The sequence below is a fragment of the Lynx rufus genome, unplaced genomic scaffold (assembly GCF_022079265.1).
Source record: "Lynx rufus isolate CCGP_SWC_20201006 ecotype Redwood Valley unplaced genomic scaffold, mLynRuf1.p SCAF_16, whole genome shotgun sequence".
NCBI classification, from domain to species: domain Eukaryota; kingdom Metazoa; phylum Chordata; class Mammalia; order Carnivora; family Felidae; genus Lynx; species Lynx rufus.
The window spans coordinates 44,435,505-44,457,664 of record NW_025814830.1 but is presented as its reverse complement, the minus strand read 5'-3'; the positions used below and the strand labels follow the sequence as shown (position 1 = coordinate 44,457,664).

The 22,160-nt window shown below is 44.5% G+C and overlaps 1 protein-coding gene across 1 annotated transcript in view; it reads right to left on the bottom strand.

Moving 5' to 3' along the window:
* Window positions 1-22,160, bottom strand: part of HYDIN (HYDIN axonemal central pair apparatus protein) — a 340,954-nt gene that overhangs the window by 96,586 nt on the left and 222,208 nt on the right. Inside the window, 6 exon segments of the mRNA XM_047079251.1 lie at window positions 4,141-4,352; window positions 8,173-8,346; window positions 10,683-10,856; window positions 11,337-11,516; window positions 14,180-14,348; window positions 18,894-19,133. Coding sequence (XP_046935207.1) covers window positions 4,141-4,352; window positions 8,173-8,346; window positions 10,683-10,856; window positions 11,337-11,516; window positions 14,180-14,348; window positions 18,894-19,133 — 1,149 coding nt within the window.

Genomic DNA, 22,160 nt, shown 5'->3' with positions numbered 1-22,160 from the left:
GAGAGAAGAGTCTTTCTGTGAGGGAACAGCAAGCTCCTTGCACACGAGTGTGCTTGATGGGCTCTGGGGAGCACGTGGGAGCCCAGTGTAACTGTACTGAGTGAGCAATGGGGAAGAGGGTCGGGCTTAATTCAAGTCTAAGGCATGGTCAGGGCTTGCAGACCCCACTAAGGAATTTGGATTTTATTCCAAGTGTTATGGGAAGTTGTTGGCATGTTTTAGGCAGACAATGATCTGAGTTTTATTTCTGAAAGGCCACTGTGCCTGCTGCATGAGGTAAAAAGAGCAGAGGTGGGAAGACTAGTTAGACATCTCCATGGTCAAGGCAGGAGATGATGGTGGCAGGGACAAGGATGCCATGGTGGAAGTGGTGAGAAATGGCTGATACTTTCTCTAACATTCCATCCCACTAGGACTTGGGATAGGATGTGAAAGAAAGAGGGGCACCAAGAATGATCCCTTGGGTTTTAGTCTGAGCATATGGGAAAATGGCAAAGTCATTAATTAAGAAAGAAAAAAACTGAAGGAAGAACAATTTTTTGCCTTGTTCTGTTTTGGGTGAGGGGCAAGAGTCACTTTTCAGACACATACATTTTGAGATGTGTTTAAACCATTCAACAGAGATAATGAATGTGAGTTTGCATGTGTGAACCTCAGCTGGGCAAGAAATTGGGGTTGGAGACAGAAATGTGAGGGGCACACGCATCCTGAAAATATTTAAGTACTTAATAAACTGGATGAGATCACCTATAGAGAAAAGGTAGATAACGAAAAGAAAAGAGCAGATGACTCAGTCCTAGCCTATTCCAAAAGCCTATGGATCTGGAGGATGTGGAGAAGCTGCAGGAGTAGGGGGACTCCCGAATGAGGCAAAGGGGAAGGAGAAGAGCGTGGTGGTGTGCTGGCCAGAAGCACGTCCAGGAAGAGGACTTATCAGCTGCTGTGAGGTCATGTGAGGTGGACGACAGAACACAGGCCACTGGATCTGGCAAGATGAATGCCAGCGACCTTGAGAAGAGTGATCTGTGGGGTGGTAAGGACAAAGGCCTCACTGGAATAGGTGAAAGAGAGAATGGGGGTTGAGGATGAGGAGGGAGGTATGCAGCCATTCTTGGGGGGAACAGCCCTGAAGAAGAGTTGAGGGACAAGGTAAGAGCTGGAGGGGGAATCTGTGATGTCGGGACAGTGTTTTTAAAGATGGGAGGTAATAAAGCATGCATAGATGCTGATGAGAAGGATCTATAGGGCAAAAAACAAATGGGAGGGAAAGGGGATGACTGCAGGAATTCAGCTCTTGAGTGAGAAGGGGTGGGGTCCAGTGCACACGTGCAGGGCCTAGGATGAGAGCAGGGGCAGTGACTCTGTGGCAGGGAGGGTGCAGCCTGGCTCGTTGGTCTGGTGGTGGGAGAATATGGTGATTGTCTTCTCATTGTTGCTGCTCCCTCCATGGGTCAGAAGAGAGATCATCAGCTGGGAATGAGGAAGAGGAAACGGTCTTAGGGGTTTGGAGAGTGACGACCACAATAAAATAGTTATCTTGAAGAGATGGATGGCAAATTTACTAGGGCAGACCAAAGGTCCGCTTGAGATTTGTGGTCTTAATTTTTAAATAAAGACCACTCAGGAGAGATGAAGATTGTCTCCAGCTGTGTTCAGCCGCTCTGCATGGAGGAGGTGGAGAATCGGCTGAAGTTTTGCTTGGAGAGTATGATGAAGGGCAAGGGGGCAAGGGAATGCCTAAAGTGACAGACACAGATAACAAACCGAGTAAGATGGGGAGTGAAGGGGGTGGTAGGCAGTGAAGATGTGGACTGGAGTTTTGGATGGGACCAGTTACTTCTCATAGAAGTCATCTGGAAGGTTAGAAGATGGTAGTCAGGATGTAGGATGTGTGGTCTAGAGGTCTTGGAATTTATGGGTAACGATGAACAAGTTCTTGAACATGACCATGGCAGTGAGGAGCTGAGGTGGGCATGGGACTGAGAAATGAGAGTGTTGTATTAAATGTCATTCAAAAGATAAGAATTTCCAGGGAGTGCTCTCCCAGAACACAGTGATGTATAAACAAATGACCTTATATTACGGTCATATCTTTATTATGTGACATATTATACATTGCTTTCCACTTGCAACATAAATAAACTTTAAGTCATTGGAGAGTTCATGCTTTAGGAGAGCTTTAGAAAACTGAAAAGCCATTTGTGGGTGGAGCATGCCAACAGAGTGACTGTTGTCCAAAGCATGAGTCCTGTCACACTGGAGCAGTGTGAGCAGCCATGTGGGCAGGGGTGATCTTGAACAGGCTCTGAGTTCCCTATTTATTGCAAGGGGATTGGGATCAGATTTAGTGTTTTCTGCTGCCTTTGATATATTCTAAAAAGCCTTGCTTCACTGTCCAGATGCATGGAACCCAATCAAAGAAAATGATTCCCTGTTTAATACAAATGACACCCTGTTTAATACAAATATGAGTTTTAGTTCATCCATGAATACCATATTTGGTCTTGAGAAAGAGGGTTAAATGATGCTGCAAAAGAAACTGAGTCGACGGTTCCAATTTTCAAGATGTTAGAAGAAGGAGGGACTGAAACGAAGATGAGAGGCATTATTTGGCACAAATTCAGCCCCCCAGAGTGTCCCATCCAACCTGCATACCTCCTCTCGTGAGAAGACCTTGGCTTCCATTCCATCCACCTGCGCCATCCAACATGTGGGTCCTCTCCTGCAAGGGCCTTCACCTCCACTCTGTTTTCTTCAACAGCCTCCTCTGAAGAACCCACCTCTCCCACTCTCCCTACTGCACTCTTGGATGGTAACAAGACCCACAGACTCTTCCTCGAATCCTGTTTCATTCTGCTGCCCTCCTCTTAATTCCTTCTCTCCATATACTGCACTTCCCATATACTACTCTCAACTCCCTTGCCCCTTGTTCTGAGCACACTCGTGCCCTTGCAATGATGACTTCTCTCTCTACCTCTGAATGACTGCTTAGGGAAATTTTGAAACAGTGAAGTTATGCCTTCCTGTCTTGGCTGGAGAATCAGCATTCTGAACTGTCTTTTCTTTCGTCCACCACCCATTTCTGGTTCTATTCCTCCCGGTGGACACATCAGTGCTTCGCCACTCTCCTCAACCATGCTGTGCAACACTAACCTCCTCAATGCTTCCTGCAAAGACTTTGCATCCTGCACACGTCTTAGAGCCACTCAGCAAAGACCTTCTCTGACCTCCGCTCTCCACCTGCCTTCCCCACACGCAGCTGTATCTGTTTTCACCTTTACTGACTCCAGAAGGAGCTGGCCCCCGTCCCTTTTGACTGTGCTTAGTCCTTTCCTCCCTGTCTCCTCCAGGAATCTCATTCCCTCTTGGGTGGATTGTCACCTCACACTCCTCCAGGAGCTCTTCTCCTTACAGACCTGCTTGTGCCTCCACCTCCTTTCTCCTTTCAGAGAAACAACTCTCTTAACCCTAAATTTGCTCCTCTAACAACTAGTCTCTTTTCTTGTTCCTTGAAACATCTTGGAAGCCTACACTCACTTGACTCCACTTTTCCCCCGACAACTCATAACCTACCTCTCCACGGTGCCATCCACTGTCTGGCCACAGCACCTGCTATTCTGCCAAGATTGTGCTCAAAGTCCCTTGGCTGAGGCGCAAACTTTCTGACTACTTTATGACCTTCCATGACCCCTGTGCAGCCCTCCCACAATTCATATGAACGGTTTCATCCTTAGCATTCCTTTAGTATTAGACTGAGCCATATGAAATTGCCGTTCCAATGGTTGAATGTTGGCAATTTCATGCGGTTCAAGCCAATTCCTTTTACAAAGCTCTTTTGTCACCAATCTCATTTTATCGCAAATATTTGAATGTGTGGTTATCTCCTTCATCAGACTCTTAGGGCAGCTTAAGTGCAGCGATTTTGCTTTATCTTTATTTTGTTAGCATTCAACCCAGTGCCTATAACATTAAAGTCACTTGCTGAACGCCTGCCAGATGACCTCTCCTTGCAGGACCTGTACCATGAACCTGGTGAGGGCCCCCACAGCAATGGCATGATGCTGACATGGCTGAGGGGTTCTGAGGAGAAAGGGCAGGAGGAGGGATCCCACCCCTCTTCTGGGGAGCCCTGGTTTGTACCTGTGGCGTTTCGGACGCATGCTGGTGGTGCTGCTTCTGAGACCCAGAGCCATGGCTCTCCGCCTTGCTTTTGGCAATCATCATGCTCCCACGCATGGTCTTCGCCGATTTCATTTCAGGGGACAGGGTAGATTCTGAGGTAAACTTGCCCAGGGTCTCACTGCTCAGATGTGTCTGTCCCACAGCAGTTTGGCCTGAAGCAGCCTCCTGGGCTACACAGAGAGAGTGGGTTTATATTAAAAGTCACCTCAGGATGATCAGGAAATAATAGTGGGGATGGCACAAATCCTAGCGGGGTTGGTGTGATTCTCTTGAGGAGCACACAGCCGTCTCCATCTGCAGCTGGCTGGGAGGGGCTGGAAGAAGAGGCTACACACGCCGAGGCTGCATGAGGACAGGCGAGTGGAGAGGCTGGACTGGAGTCCAGGGCTCTTCGCTGCCCATCTGCCCAGTGGGTCCCATGTTAGTCTGCCCCACTTCCTCTTCCAGCCCCGAAGGCAAGCATTTCTGAAACTGCTGGTCCACTGTAGCCCTGCCTTGGAAAGCTGACACCTCAGATGGGGTAATGCGGTTGTGCGCTAGGCAGCCTCCACGTTTTCCAGCTCAGGAAGACTTGCTAAGACTCCTTATTCCTTGTTGGCCATTTCCGCAAATAAGCCCTCAGAACTCCCTTGAGAGCTGTCACTATCCTTTGTCCCTCTGTCCCTCCCCTGAGAGCTGGTTATAGGTACAAGGACACCATACTGCACCTGGGGGTGTCAGGGGTCAAAGGGCATGAGGCCACCAGTGGAACAGCTGTACCAACATTCTGTTGGTTGGCCCCTCGTTCATCCAGGTCCTGTTACCCCCGGTGCCTCCAGGCTCTACCTGATTGTGATGGCTCCAGCCTCTTGCCACCTGTGCCCACTCACTTCGCCATGAGTCCTATGCCTCCACGGCTGCTCCCGCCTCCACTGATGGCTGTAGGGTCTCTTCTGTGCTGTCCCCATGTCTGTCAGCCTCCCCTGCCAGCAGCGTCATCCTGCCATATCTTACAAAGCCGGCTCTTCCTGATATAATACTAATAAGGGTTTTCATTTCATCTCTCATTTCTTTCAAGACATCATCATTTCACCTCCTTTTTTCCTCACTGCCCAGCTTCTAAAACAGTAGTGTGGACCACATCTGTCCAATAGATGTATAATGTGTATGCAATTTAGATTTTCTAGTAGCCACATTAGAAAAGTACAAATCGATTTCCATGGTATGTTTAACCCAATCTACCCCAAATGTGATTGTATCAACAAATTTCTACCTTGTTATTTTACAGTCTTTTTTTCCTACTACATCTTCAACTCCCATGTGCCACCCCCTACCCCCTGCCTGAACCGCCACCCCCAAGGAGCACATTTCAATTTGGACACCCATGTTTCAGGTGGCTGGTGGGTACTGCATGGGACAGGGACACCCAGGGTTAGATTTACCACTTCTGCTTCAGGACAGCCTGTGGACCCCGCAGTGAACAGCAAGTGTAGGTTTGGGTTTAACCCCTCCATTGAAAGGCTTTCTCCAAAGCGCCCAATGACCTCTGAACTGTGACCCACAGTGGCCCTCTCTCAGGGCTCATTCTATCTGTACTTCCAGCAATCTATGACTACATTCATTCATTGATTTGACACATTTTTGGAAGTATTTACTCTGTGTCTACTCTGTGCCAGGTACCAACCCAGGGGCTGGGAATGCATCAGTGAAGAGAACGAACACACATCCCTGCTCCCAGCTAACATTCTGGTGGGGTAGGGAGACAGTAGCATAAGGAAGTCAAGTAAATGGTATATGAACCAGTGATAAGGCCTATGAGACAGACAAGGCCAAGGTGCCCAGACCCAACCAGGGCACTGGAGAGGTGTGCAAACCCTTCTTGCCCCTCCCGCCTGCAGCTCTGTTTCCTTGACTTCTCTGCATCCTGCTCTCCTGACTGCCCACCCTTCTGACACTCCCTCTGCCTTCTCGGCCTCCCTGGCTTCTCCTCTACCCACACTCCTCTTAAAATATAAGTGTTCCCCAATGTCCTGTCCTGCCCTTTCCATCCCTCTCCTCTTTCTGGAACTTTCTGGGCTGATTTTCTTTATTCCAGCAGGTGCACCTCTTACTTTCTTGAGGAAGACTCCCCCCGTTATTTCTTTAGCTTGACATGACCTCCTCAGGTAGGAAGACCAAATCCACAGTTTCTTATGGGACACCAATACAACTCCAAAGACCTCTGTGAAATGTAGTTTAATTGACAGAAAAGGAAACAAAATCTAAGAGAACCAGAATTATGATGTAGCTTGGGGTTCCCACTGATGGTAGCTGAAATACACCATCCCAAAATATGACTATTAGAGTTCAGGATATGCCACCTCAAAATACGCTGCTTGCTTTTGAACTGTGGGCACTTGAAAAACAGCAAATGTGGGGAGAAGACTTCTCTGACTTTCTCTTATCTGTCTAAAGACAAGTGTCCAAAGGGAACTCAACTGTCACAAATCGCCACCCTGGGAGTTCCATCCAGCAGAGTGGACTGACTCATCACAGGAGAGGAGACACGCTTGTCATTAACTACCGTACCCTCATCCATTGTTCTGTGGGTCCATTCATCTTCCCTAAGACTCATTTGCTCTCCCCTAAGAGGACTACCTCCCTCCTCTTCTCTCCCTGTGAAGATGGTATTTAATTCAGAATTCTAAGTCACCTCATTTCCTCCTGAGTATCTTCCATGTACACAGGAAGGACACATGTTAATAAACTTATTTTTTTTCCTTGTTAATCTTTTATTATAGCAGTCTCTGCCAAGAACTCAGGATAGAGAGAAAATTATTTTTCCTCTCTTTCACTACTCAAAAGCTACTTTTCTGACCTTTTCAGCAAAGAATCTTCTATTTCCCTAAGCATTCTATGCAGAGGTATGGAAGGGGCATGTCTAAAAGCCCCAGCCACTTTTATCAATCAACCAGCAGGCATGGTGCACTATTAGAAATGATGTTATGCTGTTATGAATGAATATTTATTAAAAATGGTTCCTCTCAGAGCAATCACTCTACTTCAATGTATTTTCCCAATTGAGCAGCCATCTCCTGCCCTGTCGGTCCATAGACAACCTGATGGAGCCAGAATTCTCTACCTCTGGTAGGCAGGCCACACCAGGCCTCACTACTATGGTGTTCAAAACCTTAATTAATTTTCTTCTCCAACAAACTTTCCCCTTTTCCCACATTTCCTATCTTGGTAAATGACATCACTCTCTTCCTGGTTTCCAAGACTGGAAATTCTAGGTGACCATCTGGAATGCCTCCCCATCTTTCAATTTCCTGCCATGCAGGTGCTAGGGGGTCGGCTGGCCCAAACCTGTTCACTGTCAGCATCTCCAGTGCTTCCTTTACAAGACATTACAAGAGCTGCTTTCCTAGTGTGGCTTTCTGACCATTTCTCCCAGAGGGTGATAACTGCCCGACTCCTCTGTTCCTTCAAAATAAAACCCAAATTCCTAATCTCGGCATCAAGGTCAACCAAGATGGGCCTGAGCCTGCCTTCCCACCTCTAATTTACTGTCAGCTTCCTTGCTTTCTTGGGCCGGAATGTACTTGACTTCATCTTTGCCTGTCCTTTAAAGCTCATTTGCATGAAAGCTTCCCCAGATCAAGCTGGTTGGACCCCAGCCATCCCAAAGTTGCCCTTTCACAGAAGTCAGTATTCCTGTTACATTATTTCCCTCTGCTCTGAACAAGTCCACGTCTGTTCCCCTTCCACAAGTCACCCCCAAAAGTGTGGGCTGCCTCTTATTCATGGTCCTGTTCCCCGTAGCACCAAATGGGTGCCTGTCTGGGCAGCGGGGAGAGCCACAGATACTCAGTGAAGACAACTCTTCCTTGGGCTGTAAGTTGGCAGTATGTTGTAAGTCAGCTTTCAACCAGGCTGGGGGAGAAAAGCTCAACGGGGGACACAGAGAAGATGGGTATCAGCAGCAGGCTGCCGGCCACTTGACCACAGAAAGTCAGGGGAAAAGGCTCTTACCAGACTCTTCTCCTTCCTTCATGGACTGCTCTATGGCAGCTCTGATACAGAGCTCCCGGGCCCGGATCCCCGGGATGTTGCTGCCATCAGAGATCGCTTCAAGCACGATGGAGTCGATGTTCAAGCAGGCTGCATTGTAGTACCTGGCCATGCTGATTGCGGTGGCTGATTTCCCTGAAAAAAAGGTCAGGAGGTTGAATTTCCTGGCTCTCAGTTGCTTAGTGTCTCTAGACAGAAGAAGTTTCTAGAATGGAGGCCCCTGTAGAGAAATCTCTCCAAGTGCTTTGCCTCTATGTCTCTTGTGCGGCCACAGATGGCAGCAGAAAAGAGAAAGGAGACCGGAACCACAAGTCAGGACCACGGATTCTTGTCCTCATTCTGCCACCCATGTGTTGTGCACCGTGTGATGGCAACACGTTTGATCTCTGGATTTTCTCCTCAGTCTAGATGGTAATTCTATCAGATGACCTTTAAAAGTCGTGTAGCTCTACTGTCTCTGATTCTAATGGGAAGACTTTTTTGGTTTAAAGAATAACTTGTGTTGATCTTTCTTTTCTCATTTCAAAATATCTGCTTGTTAAAAAGAAAGCAGAAAATTCAAAGAACAAACAGGAGGGAAGGAAAAAGAAGATCCATAATTTGCTCACCCAGAGATATTACAGTTAGCATATGGCTGCTAAGTATGTATATATAACTACCTTATTTATATTTCTTATAAAGAAATGGGTTATGTGGTAGGCTGAACAATGTTCTCCCCCCCGCCAAAGACATCCACATCCAAATGTCTGAAACCTGTGAATATGTTACCTTATGTGGTAAAGGGGGTTAGCACCTTCGATTAAGTTAAAGATCCTCATATGGGAAATTATCCTGGATTATCTGGGTGGGCCCAACATAATCCCAAGGGCCCTTATAGGAGAAAAGCAAGAGGGTCAGAGTCAGAACAGGTGATTATGATGAAAAGGAAGAGAGACTGGAAGATACTATGATACTGGTTTTGAGGATGGAAGAAGGGGCCACAAGCCAAGGAATGCAGGCAACATTTCTAGAAGCTACAAAAGGAAAGGAAATGGGTCCTCTCCTAGAAGCCTCCAGAAGGAATGCAGCTCTTTTGACACATTTTAGACTTCTGACCTTCAGAAGGAAAGTAAATTTGCATTGTTTCAACTTACTAAATGTGTGGTTATTTGTTATGGTACCAGTAGGAAATTAATCCAGATTACAAATCCTGAGTATGACATTTTTCTTACTTAAAATGATGTACCATGAACGTCTTTCTATTCATTTAGTACATTTCTATGGCACTTAAAGAAATTCATACTATTCATTCATACTATTGTGTGATCATCACCACCATAGGCCTCCAACACTTTTTCATCTTCTCAAATGGAAACTCTGTACCCATTAAACAACAAGCTCCCATTCTTCTCCTTCCCAGTCCCTGGAAACTACCACTCTTCTTTCTGTTTCTATGAATTCGACCACTGCAAGCACTTCATATAAGTAGAATCATACAGCAATTATCCTTTCGTGATGATTTCACTTAGTATAATATCTTCAGTGTTCAACTATATTGTAGCATGAGTCAGAGTTTCCTTCTTTTTTGAGGCTGAATAATATCCCATTGTACCGTATTTTGTTTTTCCGTTTATCTGTCAGTGGACAGTTGGGCTGTTTCTACCTCTTGGCTATTGTGAGTAATGCTGCTATGGACAGGGGTGTACAAAACACTGTTTATAGTGGCAAAATAACTTACTATGTGGATGCACTAAAGCTTAATTAACCAGTCTTCTATACTGAATGCTTCAATTGCTCCCAAGTTTTTATGATGGTAAGCAGCGCTGCAGTGAATGTTCATGCAGTTAATCTTTGTCCACATCACTAAACAGATTCTTAAGGTAAGCTTATAGAAGTAATATTTCTAGTTCAAGGAGCTTGTGCTTATTTCCCCCTCTCCTCTTGTTTTATCATTTATTTTTATTTTTTCCCCTCCTCTTTCTAAAGAATTTAATGTCTTGGATTTTTCCCTAATATTATTTTAAAATTATTGGAAGAATATAAGCTCAAACAACTCAGAGATATATTAATTAAAAATAAGGTGGGGCGCCTGGGTGGCGCAGTCGGTTAAGCGTCCGACTTCAGCCAGGTCACGATCTCGCGGTCCGTGAGTTCGAGCCCCGCGTCAGGCTCTGGGCTGATGGCTCGGAGCCTGGAGCCTGTTTCCGATTCTGTGTCTCCCTCTCTCTCTGCCCCTCCCCTGTTCATGCTCTGTCTCTCTCTGTCCCAAAAATAAATAAAAATGTTGAAAAAAAATTAAAAAAAAAAAAAAGGTGTCCCTGCTCTTTCTCTAACACTGTTTCTCTGAGATTGGCAATTTAATAGTTTGGGGATAGTCCCATGGTATACAAATCAAAAAAAAAAAAAAAAAGAGTCTTTTGTTATCTCGAAAATTACATGTGCGAACTTCACCACGACCCTTAAAGTGACAACCCTCGGGAGCTGCGGCATACCCGACAAGGGTGTCCCGTGGATGATAATGGCGATGCCCTTCCTGTTCTTGGCCATGAGGCCTTCTGCAGAAATATCAATGCCCAGGTGGCGCGCGATCGCCTTGCTCACTGGGTTGTTCTCTACTTCTCCAACCTCTTCCGTCGAGTGGCTGTCAATACTCTGTATCTTGTCAGCTGCAAATTAAAAATATACGTGTACAAGTGCATGCCCATGGGCACGCCCAGAATTCATACAGTCTGATGGAAAGGAGAACCACTTTTTCTTTTTGAACACTGCTGTAGCACAGTGGCAAATTATCTGCTGCACATGTTGTCACAGTTCCCACTCCCCCCTGCAGTGGATGGGAAGTGCCCTTTATAGCTGATAATTTGTCGACAGCTACTGGAAGTGAAAATACAGATACCCTTATTGACTGTTAATTCCATTTCTGGGGGAATATCTCCTGCTGAAAAAATAATACTGGAAACTAGCTGAATGTGCAACATTAAGGGGAATGGCTGACTAAGTGATGGCATATTCCTACTACAGAATTAATACACGGTAGTGCTAAAAGGCTCAAGTGTGCATTTTAGGGAGAAAAGTAAAAAGGCACTGGACAGTCTTCCCACTTCTCTTAGAGAGAACTGGTACAAAACATTTAAATGTTTGGTTACTTTGAAACATTATTTTTTCCAGGCTTTCCTCATCCTCCTCTTCATCCGGGTAGGTCTTGGACTCGACTGTGGGAATGTGTCGTTCTTCAGGGTTGGACGTGACAGAGATCCCTTGGCTCAGTGAGGTCCTCTTTGTACTGCCAGAGGTGCCTTGTTCTGATGAGGGCATATCTTCCTCTTCTGCCCGAGAAACAAAGAACAAAAACATGGGGGAAGTGTTGGGAGGGGGACAAGGGAGACAGGTATGGAAAAAGAAAGAGACAAAGTGGAGAATCGCTGACCTGGTTACCATCACCCTGGACTAGCCAAAGCCAAGAAACAAGATCTGCAGTCAGTTGGCTGTTAAGAAGGTTCTCTGCCCAGGGGCACCTGGGTGGCTCAGTCACTTAAGCATCTGACTTAGGTTCAGGTCATGATCTCGTGGTTCGTGCGTTCCAGTCCTGTGCTGGGCTCTCTGCTGTCAGCACAGAGCCTGCTTCAGATCCTCTGTCTCCCTCTCTCTCGACCCCTCTCCCATTGGTTCTCTCTCTCTCTCTCTCTCAAAATAAATAAACTTTAAGAAAAAATTTCTCTGACCAGAGTGTTTCTACATCTTAACATCAAAAAGACTAAAATTATATATTTTCTCCAGAAAATTTAGAAAATTCAGAAGAGCAAGAATTATACAATTCATCTGCAAAAGAGATGTAGATAGAACAAGAAACAGTGACCGAGGAGTTGCAGCTGGACTTTATGATACCAGCACCGCAGAGCTGTGGCCTCTCAGATCCTTAATTTTAAATTTTTCAAAGCTGAACTTGGGATCATGTTGTATATACCAATTTGTAGCCTGTTTTCCCCCTAAATCTGTCATGAACATTTGTCTATGCCATTGCCAAGTACACCTACCAATTTGTCTGCCTAGAACCCTCCTCACAATTTCAGTGGGGGTGTTGGGCTGTGACTGTACAAAATGACCCCCTTTACCGGGCCTGTTGATGGGGGTTGACACTGTCTTTGTTTAGAGGTTGGATCTGAGGCAGAGAGGTCGGAGGTCTCCAGTGACTGGCTTCCCTGGCCGTGGTGCGGGAAGCAGGGAGGATGGTCTGCACGTGAGCAGAGGGAGCACAGGCTCAGGGAAGCCCTGGGGAAAAGCTGAGTATGCACCTTCCTGGCTCCCTCTGAACCCGTGGGTCCCTGTTCTCGGCCAACTTCCAATGGGCCAAATGAAAAAACGAACCCACAACTGTACTGTGTAAGGACGGGGACAAGAGCAACAGGGTCCTTCTCTGATTTTGTGATGCCCTTTACACATAGCAGCACCCCCAGCTTTCTGTCCCAGTGGTTCTGAGTTCCAGTGTCTCCCCTCCCACCACCTTCCTGGTTGTGGGCTCTCAAAGACAGGGCCTGTTTCACTGATCTGTTTACAGTGCTTCAGCTCCGTTCTTGGAACACTGTGGGTGCTTGTATAGGCTTAACTAGTTACCCTAAAATTCTTAGGTTGAAATCCTACTCCCCAATACCTCAGAAAGTGGCTATGTAATAAAGTTAAAAAGGGGTTATATGGATGCCCTATTCCACCCACACTCCAGTATAACTGGTGTTCCTTAAGAAGAGACTAGGACAGACACAGACAGAAGACCATGTGAACACCAGGGGAAGACAGGCAGCTACAAGCCAAGGAAAGAGGTTCTGCAGACATTGACCCAGCTGACACCTAGATCTTAGGCTTTGAGCTTCCTGAACTATGAGAAAATAAATTTCTGTTGGTTAAGCCACCAAGTCTGTGTTCTTTGCGATGGCAGTTCTGGTAAACTAATAGTGCTCAATGACACTGACCAGGAGACTGAGGGCAAAGGTAGTCTTCTTCTCTCATCTTCTCCTTTTAGGACAAACTAGTATTCTCTGATTGGCTCCCTTGAGAGACAAGACAAGCCCAAGGTCAGGAGAAAATGGACTCCATTCCATTCATTCATTCACTGTTATAGCACATGTTATTGGGCACTGTGACGTATCAGGTGCAGTTCCATGCTTTGGGGTTACAAGTGGGGAATGCATGATCACTGCCTTTATGGGGGCGTCTTATTGGGGGGGGGGGAGACAGGTATGAAGAAAACAATTACACATGTGATGACTATTACACAGAAGAACAGGGAGGCACATTTCCAAGATGAGGGCATGATAAACAGGAAGGAGAAGCATGCATCACGACAAGCTGCACGGTGCTACAGGTCATCAAGGACCCCTGATGCTCAGGTGCACAAAAGGGAGCCCATGGATGGGTGGTGGGGTAATACAGGGGCGCTGGGCCAGAAAGGGGCACATTATGAGAGCACAGTCCAGTTTTATGATTGGGGTTTGGCTTAAAGACCGTGGAGGGCCAACCTCATCCTTGGGGGAACCCCCACTCCTGACCTCTCTTAGGACACCAAGTTGTACCCTGTGTGACATATTCAAGCACACACAGAAGCCACGGAGTACAGTGGTTACCGTCGTGGATGCCAGAGTCAGAGAGATCTGGGCTTGAATCCTGACTCTGCCCCTTCACACTGTGGACCTGGTGTCTCAGTGCTTTAGTCTCTCAGGTAAGTGTGTAAAGCCTAAGTGTTCTTCTATCCCTCTATTAGCTGTTTTTAAGCCTGAACTCCCCACTAGACTCTAGTGGGAGCAGAGCGTATCCTGTCTCTGCATTCATACTGTGGGGAGAACAGGCCCATTTTGTGACATTACAGATGAAATATGTGAGGCACCAGCATGCGCCCAGCATGTGGCAGCTGTTCGGTAAGTGGCCGGCCTCCCAGCAGGGACCCTTCCAGGGCGCTAGCGCAGTGGCTGAAGCTGGGCTCTCGGCCCTGAGCTCTCACCATTTTCCTGGGCCAGACTCTCCAGAAACTTCGCCTTCATCTGTTCCTCTTTGGACCGCTTCATCTCCTTAAAGTACTCATAAACCTCTGGGGGTAGCTTTTCCCCTGGAACACGGGGTGGCAGCAGCAGGGTGTTGTAGGAATCATAGCCCTTCAGCATTCGCAAGATCTGCAAGAGGATGACAGGAACTGCTGCTGGGTGTGCTAGAAGCTTTCTCCTGACAGTCCTCGGAGGGTCTGCTTACCCACCAGGTAAAACCCCTGCTCCTTCCTGTACAAGGGGCCTTTGGAGAGGTCTAGAAAGTAAGGCCGGGCCCTGAAGCTGGGGATACAAGATCTTGATTTTTGCCCCATTTGAGCCCAGGCATTTCATATGTGGAAGAGAATTTTCGTCTTATTTTACAGATATCATATACTGTTTTTCTTTCTTTCTTTCTTTCTTTCTTTCTTTCTTTCTTTCTTTCTTTCTTTCCCTTGACAAAAGTACAGAACTCCATTATCCACTTTGAGCTACACGTTCTTGAAAAACACTATAGTTAGAAATGTTATACAAGGGAGGAAGGTGGTTGTCTCACAGAGGATTCAGGGAGAAACAGATAAAATGGTATTAAGTATGTGTGTGCATGAGTATGTGTTGGGGTATGGGGGTAGGGAAGGAATATGTATTAGGGTTATCAGACAAAATACGGGATGCCCAGTTTAATCTGAATTTTAGATAAACAGTGAATAATTTTTTAGTACAAAAATGTCCACATAAAATAAGTCATATGTTTTTTTATCTGAAATTCAAACTTAACTACGTAATTTGTTTTTCTTTCTACAAAATCTGGTAACCCTAGTGTGTATGTATATTTATAAAACCAGTGCAACAAGGTTCTAAAAAACAATTACTTCCTGTATGGCCTAATTTATGTGAAAAATCTGTTTTGTTGAGTAACTTTCTCCAGGATCATTATTTTTGGTTGTGTGAAAACCACCGTTAAGAAGCTCATTCTAAAATTTATATGGATGAACAAAGAGCTAAGAATAGTTAAAACAACTGAAACTAATAATCCTATATGTTAATTATACTTGAATATAAAAAATGGTAAAAAAGGGAAAAAGAATAGTTAAAACATTAATGAAAAAGAAAAAGAGAGGATCGCCCTACTAGATATTAAGACTGTTGAAGCTGGAGTAACAGACAGTGTGGGACTGATGTTGGGATAGACAAACTGACCAATGACATGATATAGAGAAGAGAGCTTGGAAGAAACCCACTCATACATGGAGTCTGATTCAGGAGAGAGGTGGCATGGCAGGTCAGTGGGTGAAAGGAAGGAATATTCCAAAGACTGGGTGATGGAGACATACAAGGGCCTGGACAACTTGCTTCAACTGGGGCAATTCTAAAGAGACAGCCCAGCGGTAAAGCTTCCTGTGGGGTCTGCTGAGGTCTCTGCTGTAATCTCATCACAGCTCATCTCTCTGCCCGGCACTGCTTGCCTTATTCTTCACTGGTGTTGCTCCTGAGAGGGCTCCCTGCCAAATCTGCATACACATCTTGGAGTCTTAGACTCTGCTTTGCACTGAACCTGGCCCACAACAGAGGATGCAGTGCCAACATAAGCCATTGAGCGTTTCATGAATACCTAATGAAAAGATTCCTTTCCAGAGCGACAAATTCCCCTTCTGAGAAAAACTTCGAGATGCAGAATCTAAATTGGGTAGAGCATAAATATTACATGTAAAGAAGACAGAAGATTTAAAGGCTGAGTTGGGGGAGGGTCCAGAGGAAGCAGAACCACCTTAGCTAAGCCATTCCCAAATTCCTGACCCACAGACAACATGAGATAACAAACACTTATTGTTTTAAGTTGCTAAGCTTGGGGGTAATTTGTTTTGCAGCAATAGATAACTAATTAATAAGCAAAAAAGCATCAGACTTCATGAACAGCAAAACCTTAGAAGAAAACAATGGAGCAATGCATTTAAGATATTCAAGTGCAGAAAATGTGAGCCAAGGATATGGTATCCAACCAAACTTATCTTCAAGCATAAAAGCCACAGATTAATAGTCATGAACGTATGTGTGCTCAGGGAATAGTGTTCCCATGATCCCTACCTGAGGAATCCACTAGAGAATGAGCTTCAGACAACAGAGTGGTTACTGAAGAAGCTTCATCACAAGGACTGGTGTTGAACATTGAATGTATTTAAATATAGAACTAAAACTAAGTGATAGAAATTAGGTTCTGACATCATAATATTATAAGCTCTGACATGACAGATACACTACAAAAAGCAAAACATGGAGGGGGTGTACATGAGATGATTACCCAGCAGGCATTAATTAAAAGAATATCATTTTAAATTAGAGGATGGTGAGAAGAGAGAAAAAGAGATTAGTGGCTCATTTTATAATTTCTCACAGTAGGAAACTAAGAGGCAGTTTCTAGAAAGTAGGGTACTAAGCAGTTCATACAGCTCAGCCTCAAGGTAGCAGAACAGGATGGAGATAGTAAAAAGGGACCTGGAGAGATGACGTGGAACAGAATAGAGAGCCCATAAGTAGACCCAAATAAATATAGTCAACTGACCTTTGACAAAGGAGCAAATGCAATACAATGAACAAAGACACTTTCCAACTAACAATGCTGGACCCAGACACCCACATACAAAATACCCAAATCTAGATAGACCCAATATCTTTCACAAAGCTTAAAATGGATCAAAGGCCTAAACGAAAACCATATAATTATAAAACTCTTAGAAGGTGATATAAGAGTGACCTAGGGTGTGGTGATCACATTTTAGATACAACACCAAAGGCATGGTCCATGAAAATAATAATTGAGAGGGTGGACTTCCTTAAATTTAAAAACCTCTGCTCTGCAAAAGACAATGTCAAGTGAGTGAAAAGACAAATTACAGACTGGGAGAAAATATTTGCAAAAGATGCATCTGATAAACTTGTGTTATTCAAAATATTTAAAGAACTCTTAAAACTTAACAATGGGAAAACAAATCACCCAATTAAAAAATGAGCCAAAGACCTTAACAGACACCTCACTGAAGAAGATATACAGATGGCAAATCAGTATATGAATAGATGCTCCACATTGTATGTCATCAGGGAAATGCAAATTGAAATGAGATACCACTACAGACTTATTAGAATGGCCAAAATCCAAAACACTGACAACATCCAATGCTGATGAGAATGAGGAGCAACAGGAACTTTCACTTATTGCTGGTGGGAGTGCAAAATGGTACGACCACTTCGGAAGACAGTCTGGCAGTTCTTTTTGTTTTTTTTTTTAATTTTTTTTTCCCAACGTTTATTTATTTTTTTGGGGACAGAGAGAGACAGAGCATGAACGGGGGAGGGGCAGAGAGAGAGGGAGACACAGAATCGGAAACAGGCTCCAGGCTCTGAGCCATCAGCCCAGAGCCTGACGCGGGGCTCGAACTCACGGACCGCGAGATCGTGACCTGGCTGAAGTCGGACGCTTAACCGACTGCGCCACCCAGGCGCCCCTGTCTGGCAGTTCTTATAAAACTAAATGTACTCTTACCATACGGTATGGCAGTTGTGCTACTTGGTACTTATCCAAAGGAGATAAAAATGTATGTCCACACAAAATCTGCACGTGGATGTTTATGGCAGCTTTATTTATAACTGCCCAGATATGGAAACAACCAAGATGTCCCTCAGTAGGTGAATGGGTAAATAACCTGTTATGTCCAGACAACGGAATATTATTTAGTACTAAAAAGAAATGAGCTATCAAGCCATGGAGGGAACTTAAGTGCATATTACTAAATGAAAGAAGCCAGTTGGAAAACGTATACTGTATGATTGCAACTATATGACACTCTGGAAAAGACCAAACTATGGAGATAGTAAAAAGATCAGTGGTTGCCAGGAGGTGGGGGGTGGGGAGGGATGAATAGGCAGAGGAGAGAGGATTTTTAGGGCAGTGAAAATGCTCTATATGATACTATAATGCTGGATACACGTCATTATACATTTGTCCAAATCCAAGGAATGTACAACACCAAGAGTGACCCCCAATGTAAACTGTGAATTTTGCGTGATTATGAAGTATCAATGTAGGTTCATCAATTGTAACAAATGTACCACTCTAGTAGGGGATGTTGATAATGGAGGAAGGTATGTATGTGTGTGGGGCAAGGGGTATATGGGAAATATCTGTAACTTCCCCTCAATTTTGCTGTGAGAAAAAAGTTTAAAACAAGTACATGGAGGAACAATTGGAAAATATGTAGCCCTGAACAAACAGAAAAAAAAAAAGTGGCAGATTCAAGCCCTAACATAATTTTATTAAATGTAAATGGTCTAAATACACTAATTAAGGATGGAGACTGCCAGAGTGTATTTTTTTTTAAAGACTCAATTACATGCTGTCTACAAGAAACTCACTTCAAATATGACAGCGGCATACATTCTTTACTATTACAGTTTTAGCACGCATTAGTTTTTCAATTAGTTGTTTAAAATGTGTAATGAGATCACAAAGAAGTAATAAATTCTGCTCAGAGCAAGGGTCAGGAAAGGCTACAAAGTGGGCTTTAAATTGACAAGGAAGGGCTTAAAGTGAAGAAGAGGCAAAGGTTAGGAGGAAGTTGTCCATGCAGAGGGAAGAGCACAGGTACATGGTAGGACCCAGCAGGGATAGGAAAAGGACATTTGGTTTTGGCCTCTGCTCACCTTCTCTTCTAGGAGATACTGTTGGTCAAATTCTAAGGAGTAAAACTCAATGGGAAAGTTGCAGGGATTCTTTACCACCACCTCAGCCTCATCTCCAGGTGCATAAGGCAGCAGTGGCCCCAGCTCCAGAAAAGAGGGACTAAATTCCAACCGTGGCTCAAGACCTTGCCCCTCTACCAGCAGTGTAAGCTTTTGAGGACTCTGGGCAATCTGGAAAACCAGGGTTTGGCTGTAGAATTTCTGGAAATCATAAAAAACAAAACAAGCATCTTAACTTTTTGTGTTACATGAAACACAAACCTGAAAAGCCACTGTGGGGACAAAATTGAGAGAAAACTCAATTTTGTAAACCTGAAAGCCACTGTGGGGACAAAATTGAGAGAAAACTTTTGGGGCACCTGGGTGGCTCCGTCTGTTAAGCGTCTGACTTTGGCTCAGGTCATGGTTCGTGGGTTCAAGCCCTGTGTCAGGCTCTGTGTTGACAGCTTGCTCAGAGCCCGGAGCCTGCTTCGGATTCTGTGTCTCCTTCTCTCTCTGCCCCTCCCCTGCGCACACTCTGTTTCTCAAAAGTAAATAAATGTAAAAAAAAAAAAAAAAAGAGAAAACTTTTCATGTAAAATTACATGAGAGTAATTTATATTACTGCATTAATACTAGGTTTCTAGCACGCTAGGCACTGTACAAAGTGCATCATCACTCGTAAAAGGCCCTCTGAATGCCTCACTCAGATCCTTCAGACCTCCAGTGTGTTCAGATGGGCCACTGTCTGCACCTCTGGGCTCTCATTTCATGGGCCCTGCTGCCTATGGGCAGGGAAGGGTGGAGCAGAAGTGCTGGGGATTAATCCCTTCCAGGAGCAATTCTCAAACATTGACTCAGGAACTACCACATAAATACCCCAGGTCCCTTGCTCCTGGGAGGGGATAATTCTGAAATATGCATTTTGTCTATTTCCGCAGAGTTTCCCAGTAGGATTATGTTCCAGTCTCCAAGGTAGCTGGCTCATTCACATGCCTTATTAGCTGCCTACCTTTCCCTGACCACCTCCTACTTCTCCATCAGTGTTTCCTACACTTTCCAAATAATCTGTTTGCACTTGAATCCTTGTCTCCAAGTATGTTTCTTGGAGAATCTGAATTAATATAGAGAAGTCATTTGAAAATACAGTTAAGCAGTGGGTCAGGGGTAATCAGCTGGGGCATTCAGTTTATCAGATATAATTACAATCTGAATACCAGTTAATAGTGATATCAACTATTCTAATCTGGTTTTTACTGGGGGACCTACTAAAAATGTGGAATCACAGGCCCCAACCTTAAAGATCCCAACTTGACAGGGGCAGGGTAAGGCTGGGAATTCTGCATTTTTAACCAGATGCCCAGGTCATTCTGATACAGGTGGGTTCATGGCTTGGGTTTGGAGGCCATGAGTGGCTTCATGATTTGAAGAGCTCTTAACTATCTTAGCTCAAGGGAGAAAAGCAGATGGATTGAATGCGTATGGACATATATACACACCCAGAAAATATCAATTGACGGAGACAGTAAGAGAATGAATTATTGACTAACAGTTATGGGCTTAGCACCTTCTGACCCAAACTTCTATATTTTAATTGCTTTTTATGGAAATATTCCAAAAACATTTCATTCATTTCCTTGTTTCCTAACATAGTGTTCTGCACATATATTATAACATCAGTGATTTTCTTGTGCTGCTGATGCTGAAGGAAACATAGATGTGGATTGTATGCGTTGCAAAGCTAACCAATTAATTGTATACAGCCAACAAATTCCCCTCTAAATTGGTGGAGATATTCTATTAACTTTGACCAATTCCAACTCAACATATATGGAACCACCTGAACAAACCTTTCTTTTTTTTTAAATTTATTTACTGATATGTCTCTCATTTAATAAACTATCCAAAATCTTGGCAACTCTGACAGTAACACCCCTTCAGACTCTCTAAGAATGACAAACATATTAATTCTCTTTTCTGTCGAAAGGGTTGGGAGATTCTGATAATTCAAGAAACGGGCTTTTTAAAAAAGAATCAGATATGAAGTCATTTTCTTCTTTCTCACTACAGACTCTTTTTTTTTTTTTTTTTAACGTTTATTTACTCTTGAGACAGAGAGAGACAGAGCATGAACGGGGGAGGGTCAGAGAGAGGGAGACACAGAATCCGAAGCAGGCTCCAGGCTCCGAGCTGTCAGCACAGAGCCCGACGTGGGGCTCGAACTCGTGAACCACGAGATCATGACCTGAGCCGAAGTCGGACACTTAACCGACTGAGCCACCCAGGCACCCCCTCACTACAGACTCTTAAAAATTTCTTCAAAGCATTTCCATTACCAGGAAAATGGGAGTTAACTGTAGGTATTCTGTAAAACCCACATGGGTTTTTTTCTTTTAAAAGACTAAAGTAGGGGCGCCTGGGTGGCACAGTCGGTTAAGCGTCCGGCTTCAGCCAGGTCACGATCTCGCGATCCGTGAGTTCGAGCCCCGCGTCAGGCTCTGGGTTGATGGCTCGGAGCCTGGAGCCTGTTTCCGATTCTGTGTCTCCCTCTCTCTCTGCCCCTCCCCCGTTCATGCTCTGTCTCTCTCTGTCCCAAAAATAAATAAACGTTGAGAAAAAAATTAAATAAAAAAAAAAAAGACTAAAGTAGAGAAAGACATCTCCCTGATGCCTTAGGCTTTGAGCACAAGTCTTTACAGTGTAATCTCTTGAGACCCTCTCTGGCTCTAGGATTTTATTTTATTTTATTTTATTTTATTTTATTTTATTTTATTTTATTTTATTTTATTTTAATTTTTATTATTTTTTTAAATTTTTTAAAGTTTATTTATTTTTGAGAGACAGAGAATGAGCAAGGGAGGGGCAGAGAGAGACGGAGACACAGAATCCGAAGCAGGCTCCAGGCTCCGAGCTGTCAGCACAGAGCCTGACACCGGCTCAAACTCACGAACTGTGAGATCATGACCTGAGCCGAAGTCAGACACTTAACCGACTGAGCCACCCTGGCGCCCCGGACTTTATTTTTACTGTGTGCTTTGCTTGGAGTAGCTTTGTGTTAATGGCATTCACACACACACACACAAAAAGTTTGTGAGGCCCGGGTGGTAGGTCTACCAGGAAGTACCCCAACTACTGATGATAACAGCAAATAGTTATTGAGACACTACATAGAGAGAAGTATGCTGTGTATTTTATTCACATTAATTCATATAATCTTCAAAATGACCCTAGGAAGTAGCTATTGCAGGT